General features: G+C 48.4%; 1 protein-coding gene across 1 annotated transcript in view; it reads left to right on the top strand.

Annotated features, from left to right (window-relative positions):
* The first annotated feature begins 551 nt into the window (after nt 1-551).
* Nucleotides 552-8,984, top strand: part of KIAA1324L (KIAA1324-like ortholog) — a 103,727-nt gene continuing 95,294 nt past the window's right edge. Inside the window, exon 1 of the mRNA XM_014964196.1 lies at nt 552-903. Coding sequence (XP_014819682.1) covers nt 781-903 — 123 coding nt within the window. The 5' untranslated portion in view covers nt 552-780. The remainder of the gene's footprint in view (nt 904-8,984) is intronic.

Raw genomic sequence — 8,984 nt, 5'->3', positions numbered from 1 at the left:
ATCCTTGGTGCAAGTGGAGCAAGGGAGATCATAGACTCATAGAATGGTTAGAGTTGGAAGGGACCTTAAAGATCATCTAGTTCCACCCCCACTGCCCTGGGCAGGGACACCTCCCACCAGAGCAGGCTGCTCAAAGCCCCATCCAGCCTGGCCATACAAGCCCCCCCACATCGCCTGGCGCTGCCATCCCCCAGGATGGGGGGCTGCGGGGCCGGCAGCCAAGCGGGGGACGAAGGGGGCTGCGGGACGGCGTAGGGGGTGGGCGATTTCACACCTCCCCGGTGCTACTCCCACCCCGGAGCCTTTCGGAACGGCGAGAGCCCGACCTCCCCCAGCAGGGCCGGGACCCCCGGGGGATGCTTGAAGGATTTCACCCCCTGGTGCCTCTCTCCCCCTTTTGGGACCGGGGGTACCCCTGGGAGGGTGCTGCCTTCCTCCCGCTTGCCACGTCGGGGCTGGACGAGCCCTGGCAGCATGCGCCTGCGCTGCCTTCTTCCTCCTCCTTCCTCCTCCTCCTCCTCCCGGCCCCTCCTCCCGGCTTTGGCGGTGCCGGCTGCCGGGAGCAGGCGGCCGGCGGGGCCGCTGCCGTCCGTGCCAGCCCCCGGGGGTTATGCCCGGCTGCAGGGGGGGCGCAGGGCCAGGGGCAGCCCGACCCGGGGAGGTCTCCGGTAGGGACGAGGGACGGTGATCTTACCCCCCTCTCCGTCTCCCCACCGCCCCCCCGGGTGCGGCGCGGGGGGAAAAGGGTTGCGCGGTTGCTCCCGCGGCGGGGGCGGGAGGATGAAGATGATGATGAGGATGCGGAGGAGCGGAGCGGAGCGGGGGTACCGGAGCAGCGCCTGGGTGTGCTGTTGGCTGCTGGGCTGGCAGGCGGCCGCCCTGCAGCTGCCGCCCTGCGAAGAGGTGAGATTTTTTCTCCTCCTTTTGGGTTTTTCCCCCATCCCTTGCGGTGCCGGGGAGCTGGGGGTGGAGGGGGGTGGGATGCACCGGCTCGGTGGAGGGTGGCACCCCGGGAGAGGGGTGTTGTTGGTTGTTGCTGCTCTCCCCCCCCTCTCCCAGGGCTGTTCGTGGGACCGTAGAGGGGTCCGAACCCCCCCACCCCGGCATCACGCGTGGAGCCGTCGGTCGCGACTCCCCCCCCATCCCCTCCCCGCCCCGGTTGTTGCTGTTCCCTCCGGTGCGTGGAAATATCACAGCCCCCCCCTCCATCCTTCCCCCCGCCTCTTTCCAAACGAGAGGGACTCGGCTGGCCTTGCTGCTGTTCTAAATACCGGGTTAAATCAGTGCGAAATCGGGAGAGTGATGGGGGGGGTGGGTGTGTGGAGCTCTCTCGACCACCCCCACCCCCCCAACCCCGTGTCAGCCGAGCGTGTGACACGGGGAGAGAAACTTTCTGCCTCTCTCCTTCTGTAAAAACCCGAAACATGGGTGTCTCGGGAGCGGGGACCGCTCTGCGGGGCTGCGCAGGATGCGGGGGTCCAGGCTGCCCGACAGGGATGCCCAGCCCCAGGTGGCCCAGAAGGAGCCCAGATTGAGGGGACCAAGGCTAAACCTCAGCTCCAGGGTTTCCATCCTCTCTCCTACACGCAGGGAGGTCCTCCCTGCTCATTTTAAAGAGCAAGCGGGTTGTTTGCTGTGTTTTAAATCCGGGTGTGGGGATGAGGAGGCTGGGTGCCCCCTTCCCAAACAGAGCTCGGTGGCTGGGGCACTGCTCTGCCAAGCAGAAACCTGCAAGGGGGTTGACGGCGGTCAGTCCCCTTTCTCCTCCCTCTCCGAGGATGCTCCGGGAGCAGAGCTTCCTCACCTCTCCTGCAGCAGTTGCACTGTTTAGCAAGAAATAATCTGTATATCCTCAGGCTGTGTTGGGGGGTCAGAGCGCTCAGCTGGAGAAGGGTCTCCTGGGGGCTATTGCAGTGTGGGACATCCTTGGCTGGGGGTCCAAAAGCCCATGTCTCCTCCCGCTGGTGAAAGAGGGCATCCCTGGCCTGGGGAATATTCCCTCTTTGCCGATTGAATCTACTTTTTGTCTCCCAGGTAGCAGAGCCTCAAGTGGGAGAGCTTGGTGTTAGTCTAGTGTGGGAAATCTTGCAGTAGGGGGACGTGTGGGATACCCAAATCGGTGGCTGTTCTGGGCATGTTTCTCCTAAATGTTGGTCATCCTCAGAGAGGGGGAATTATGTAGCCACCTGCGTTGAATTACCTGTCTCCCTTTTCAGCCTAGTGAAGGGAAAACAGGCCCTTCTAGAGCTGATCTCATCCTAAAATCGTTGCTTAAAAAAACCAAACCTCTGCAAATGCTTAAAGGTGGCGGCTGAATCTCAGCAGAGGTACCAAAGGCACAGAGCTGGTATTTTGGGCATTGCCTACTGGGCTTTAGTTGTGCAAATTCTGTCCCGAGCCCCACTTCTGTGCCCCTTTGGATCTGGACCTGGGTACTTTTCCTGTGTTTTCAGGAGGATGGATAATGTTGTTTTTCTTTAGTTGGACTTGAATACTCTTTGAGATGGAGAGATCCCTCACTCACATGGTTAAAAAGCTGTACGTAACTTGTGCTGGTGTGTGTGTGCATCCACCCAACCATATGTCCCAGGGAATATAATTACAAACATGTCTGGATAAAGAGGGGGAAAAAAAATAAAGCTTGCAAAGAAACAGGGTAGCAGATCAGTTGATTTACAAAAAGGAAGAACAAAAGTTAATAGGTCATGTGAAACATGGCTAATACCTGGCTGTTACGCGTCGGTCTCAAAACTTTGCCATTTGCCCTAATTAAGCCTATTTGGAGCGATCTGGGTGTATCGCCATCAAAATCTCAACAGCTGCCGTTGTGATTGACTCTGGTTTGGGCAGACTCAGACAGGGCTGAAGCCTCCCAATGAGCCAGCACAGCCCGTTAGAGGGTATTGCAGTCCTTTGAAGACTTGGTAAAGGTCTTATTGTTTTATACCCAAGAGGCTTGAGAAGCACAAGCCTCAATGCACTGACAGGTAGTTCATTTTGAACCTACAGGGGATCTTTCCTTTAGATGCACTTTTTTTTTTTTTTTTTCCCCTCCTCCTTCTTTGACAGCTTGTTTTTCTGTTTCCTCGCTGTTATGAGAAATAGGAATTATCTGCCAGTTTGTGAGATTTCTGTGCTGGTACAGCATTTGGAGCAGTGGGATCTCTGGCTGCGCCTGAGGCTCTGTGGTGCTCTGATTATATAGATAGTGAAAATAATAATGTATAGCAATGTCACTTTGCAGAAACCTTTTTGTCATTGGTTTTTTTTTTTTTTTTTCATCAGGGACTGTAGCAGTTCAGCACGTTGGGTTTAGGAAAGGTGTGTTTGTGCTGCAAGCCAAATGTACAAGGAGCTGGAATAAATGTTCCTGTGAGTTTTTGGAGTAAATTGATACAACCATAAGCTTCTGGCATAATAGTGTTCAGTCCGGGCTGGGATGTCCATTCACATCCTGAGCTTTTGCTGAGCTCTGTGATGCCAGCAGCTTGGGTGAAGGTGAGTCAAGTGCATCTCCAAGAGATGGAAGGAGGCTCAGCTCAGATGGCCAGGGTACCCCAGGGTGCAGAAGCTGGGGAGACCCCCTGCTGTACCCTGTGCTTCTGGTGACTTGGTAGCTCAGGTTAGGGCAGTGGTAGAACAACAGCTGCTCAGTGAACTCTTCCTGCCTGTGCCAATGATGAACAGCATCCTAATGTAAATATTTCACGTGTTGCATAAATGACTTTACATGGAGTTGACGACACCTGTTGTTTTTCACTGGCACTAAACACACATTCAGCTATTATGTTGGAAAAAATGAACGTTCATGCCCATCCCTCTGCCACTGCAGGGAGCATCTTTATTACATCTTCTTTTCCAGTGTTTGGTGCTTTTTCTAAACTTTCCAACTGAATGAGTCTTCTTTGGCTTCCCCTTAGAGATTGGCCCAAATCGGAACAGATTTTGCTTTTAGGACATTTTAACTGATACTCAGCCCAAATGGATCTTCTCTTCATTTCATCATTCCTTTCCCTCTGTTGTTTTTGCAACAAAAATAATACAATATCACTGAGTGACTCTTCTCCTACTTCCCATTCAGCCAAATTGTTGGCAAAGAGAGATACGGAGCATCCGAGCTGCCGGCAAAAATGTTTTCTTACATATACCCTGTTTGACTCTCAGTTACTATGCAGATTGACAGCAAACACGTGTGGTTTTGATATGGATAATAAACGTGATTCTGCTCCATTGGGTGGTTTAGCTGCTGTTTCAGTAGGCAGGTAAACCAAGTATAGAATTATGAAGTGATTAAGTGAATGCAAAGGGTATATAAGGGAAAGAGGGTTTGTACTAGTATGCTGGAATACGTCTGGAAAAGATAAAAATGATACAAAAATTGATTTGGACAACGAAAAAAGTCTTTTATAAAATCTCTGGCAAGACAAAGCCAAGGAAGTCTTAAGGAGGGAGGGGAAGCATGAACTTGAAACTAGGTCAAGTACAGTATAAAGTGTTAAGTATGTTGAAATAATATCAATTTTCATGATGAGAAAAGGTTAAAAAAGTGGGGTGCATCTAATATTGTAAGTATATTAGTGTATTAAATTGAGGTACTAGGTACTAAGCTAGGCAACCTAAGCAAGGCAAAGTCCTGTCTTTCCGTGTAAAGGACGGAGAGGAGATATGTGTCAGTCCTGGGTGGATGTTCTATGACAAAGCTAGATGAAAGTCAGCATGCCTGTCACCAAATATACATGTCAGGAATAACAAGGATGTCTGCCTGTGGGAATCTGAGTCTCTGAAACACTCCTGTGTTGTCAGTGACCTGTACCTGCTTGGGACAAGGACTGGGGTCATTGTAGGTGGCTCTGTGGAGGAGACAGCCCGTAAGCTCATGGTGAAATAAGTTGGGTGGATGTCAGTGACCTGTACCTGCTTGGGACAAGGATTGGGGTCATTGTAGGTGGCTCTTTGGAGGAGACAGCCCATATGCTCATGGTGAAATAAGTTGGGCGGATGATAAGAAAAAAAGAAAAAGGAGGATAAAGGGTGTAAGTGTGTCTTTGTGCCTTATCATTAGTACCCAGGAATGGCGAATGCTGTGTTTTTTCTAGAACTGGTTAACAAGCATACAGCAATCGCAGCAGAGGGTGGTGTGGCCTAAGTAAGAAGGCTGTGTTTTTTCTAGAACTGGTTAACAAGCATAACAGCAATCACAGCAGAGGGTGGTGTGGTCTAAGTAAGAAAGGAATAACTTGAGGGAGGAAGAGAAAGAAGAACATGCATTAATGCACGGGGTAGAGAAAATTAATGAGATGTGGATCTTTAGGATAAGGTAGAAATAAAAAGGCTTTCTGTGCACTTGCAAGGCTAAATGTTATCACTGTTAAAAGGCAATAGGTTTTTATTCTCGTGCAACTGTAAACAAGCTCTGAGAGTTCTTGATCTCAGGGATTCATTTAGTCTCTGCTGGCCTTAAAATCTCTGAAAGGATTAACTCATTGCTAAACATTTAGGAAGGAGTTCTCCTTCTAAGTCTGTTCCCTCTCTCTGTCCCTTATTGGTATCCTTGTCCCTTTCTCTGAAGCATCTTCATTGGCTATTTTGGCAACAAAGCAGGAGCTGTCTGTATCAGCTGCTGGGGTGATCTGGTGTTGCATTCCTCTATTTCTAAACTCCCTGAAAGATCTTAGATTCTTAATTTATGATCAGTTCACAGTCAGCAGAAGAGGCTGTGGCAAGATTCCTAGACAGCTCGTATTATTTTTATCACCTCTTGCTGCACAGGCTTGTGTCTTTGAGGTGAAAAGAGAAATCTACAGCTTCCATTTGCCACAGTGATGGAGGGTCATAAAGATGAGAAAAGAGGAGCAAAATCTGTGCTATAAAACTGCAGACAATAAAGTCGAATGGAGTGGAAACAGGTGCCCAAAAGGTGAGAAGACAGATGCCGAGACACAGGTACCGCAGCAGAAAGCATCACCGCTGCAGCACATAGGCAGACCAAGGCAGGGGGTGGGGGGAAGCACAGGGGAAACCAGTGAGGTGCCAGGATTTCAAACCTGGGCAGGAGGACAGATGCTGGCACAAAAAAAGGGAAAGTGAGCTGTGGTCGTAATGATTCAAGAGCAAGAAAATTAGGCACAGTGGAAAGTGCTGTAACAGACCATAAATCCGAAAGAGTAGTAGACATTAAGCCAACACAAGATTGCATTTCTTCCACCATCAAACACCATTTGATCATGCAGGATGAGTATTTATCATCTATTCAAAAGCCTGTCGTTTTTTTATCTTTTTTTTTTTTTTTTTTTTTTCCCCCCTCTTTGTTCCTTATAGCTTGTGTAGATTTAGAGAGGGTGAGGGAGGACAGGAGCTCTGTGGGGATTCCTCACACAACCCTGCATGGCACAGGTAGGGACCCTCAGCGAGCTGGGTGGTGGGATGGGTGTGCACAGTGATTTGGGTTGTCAGCTGCCTCTTTTGGGCCACGTTTTCCACCGGCTGTTGGTTGGGAAAGCTTTAGCAGGACTGGGCATTGCTCTACCGTGGCCGATGACCTGAAATGCTGGAATAGTTTGAAGGGAAAGCCTCGCTTGTGAGTCTGACCCCGTGCTCAGTGAAGGCATCAACCTGGCTCCCATCGACTGCTGCAATGGTGGGACAGAGCCTGGGGTTATCAGGGCTTGCAGGGCTCTCTCTGTGGGCAACGGGAAGGTGCCATCAGAGCTGGCTTCCCCCAAATCATGTGTGTAAGTCGCTATGGGGACTTGCTGAAGAAGGCAGTAAGTAGAGAAAAATAAATAAACTGGAGAACAGGTGAGGGGTGGTAACAAGAAAGGCAGCCTTGAGCCCCCCGTGCTTGAGAAGGGAAAGAAACAGTGCTCAGAAACAGGTCAGCAAACAGGTCCCATGTATCTCCCAGACACTGTTCAAGGTCTTTCTAGACCTTGCAAAGGTCCTGTGCTGGTATCCAGCACGGCTGTGTCCGTTCTAACTATTACAGCTAGGAAAAGTGTGTCCCTCCCACTCCCCTTGGTAATATTTTAGCTGTTACCCCAGACCTGAGATTCTGTTCAGGTTTTGGTTGCTGATAGTGGAAACATTTTGGCTTTCAGTCTTTTGAAAGAGAAAAATCTCCATCTTTGAAGAAGAGGAATAGTTAAAACCCCTTTTCTTGACAACTTCCTTTAAAAAAAACCAAAACAAACCCAAAACATTTAAATTACAAAACATTAGCCAAATCTAATAATGACCTTATCATTGTGGCACTCACATTTATAAGTAGTGCAAGACAGTAATCGCTGTGCACCTGGGACAAGGGCTCAACAGCTGATTTAGGATGATCTAAGATGACATGTGGAGCCGAGCTGCTGGCTCCCCTGCCTTGGTCCTGATGATCCTGTCACTGTGTGCTGAGTCAGAGCAGATGCTGATTCGGCTGAAAACTAACCTGCCAAAAAGAAAAGAAAAAAAGAAAAAAAAGAGGAAAAAAAAAAAAAAAAAGGAAAAGGGTGAGAGTTTATCTGGGTGGATGACAGAGATGACTCAGTGTTTGGTCTCTGGGGGCTGGAAGTAATGCAGGAGGATTTGGGACTCACCAGGCACAAGGCTGGTCCCCTCTCATTTTAGTTCTAGAACATAAAATTTTGGTTGGATAGAGCTAGCCTGGGTTTACACTGAGATAATGGCAAAAGGGTTGTATTTGCCCATCGTTCTTCCTATGACGTAGGAGGAAGAAACTGAGAGATGTGTTTGTGTGTGTGTTAAAGGTGTGAAATAACTGGATTGTTGCTCTCCATCGTGAAGGTCTGTGCTCTGGCATCAGAGGTGCAAGTGCCCTCTCTGCAAGGAAAAGGGTATTTGCTGGCTGTAAGATATGCTTTCAATGAAAAAAAAAATCAGATGATGGGCTATTCTCAACTTGAAAATTTCTTTGACAGAATATTTACTGCTACAGAGAGGGAAAAATCACTCCTCCCATTTTCCCTTGCTGATATGGCAAAAACCTCTCCTATCTGATAGTTTTTTATGGTCAAGAAACACAACAAGTAACAGAGATGGTTTATGGTGATAGTTGAAGATTATTGGAAAGTACTTACAAAAAATAATAGGAATTCAACTATTCATTGGTAAAATGCTGGCAAGATCAATTTTCGTTTGTTTAGACTTCATTCCACCTTAGAGGTGTGAATATTTTACATGTATAATCCACAGAAAAGTGGCTCAGGGTGTTTGGGATTGGTTAAAAGGATATTCTTATCCTGCTGAGTACAGGAGCATCAGGAGAGGAGATTCATGTAAAGAGAGGAAACCAGTCCAGGATGACACTGGCCAGATCCTTGGCCCTCTTTTAGTTACCAGGGTAGACATAGCCAGAAGAGCTATTTTCTATATAATAATTGCCAATACTGCTAATAGTTAGCAATGCTAATCTTATAATCCAATTTGATGAAAAAACCCTGCTTAGGGCAAAGGGTGAACTTTCCCTCTAAGGTTGGAACTGACCTGAGCAGAAGTATTTTTGATGTAATGAATATGGTCAGAAAATTGAAATGCATCAGATAACTGAGCTAGAGGAAGGAGCAATGGGGAATGCAAAACCTGAAGATGCCATTAACATAATTGCTGCTGGCTTGATGAAGTACAGCATACATGTAATAATAGATAAATCAGTGCCTAAATAGATGAGACTGGCCCAGAAAGCTAAAATGCACTGAGGTGGTGTCTCATAGCCGCAAATTCAAGGGTAAAGGTGATTCAGACCTCAGCTGTTGACTCTTAAAGTGTTAATTTCCTGTAGCATTTCTTGCGGCGTGTGAAATCCTTCTGGTTTTGTACTTACTCTCTGAAGTTTCTCAAAGGAAGATCTTCACACGGGCCAGCCATGTTTTATACACATGTAGGGGTGGTGCCACAGCTTTTGGGAGACGTACATCAGAAATGGATGACTTCTGGCTTTTATGTCCATGGCTCCCTCCTGCTGGCAGGTCAACAGTGCTGAT

The sequence above is a fragment of the Calidris pugnax genome, unplaced genomic scaffold (assembly GCF_001431845.1).
Source record: "Calidris pugnax isolate Ruff unplaced genomic scaffold, ASM143184v1 scaffold44, whole genome shotgun sequence".
Taxonomy (NCBI): Eukaryota; Metazoa; Chordata; class Aves; order Charadriiformes; family Scolopacidae; genus Calidris; species Calidris pugnax.
The sequence above is the reverse complement of the archived record's forward strand: the minus strand, read 5'-3'. Positions and strand labels throughout refer to the sequence as shown.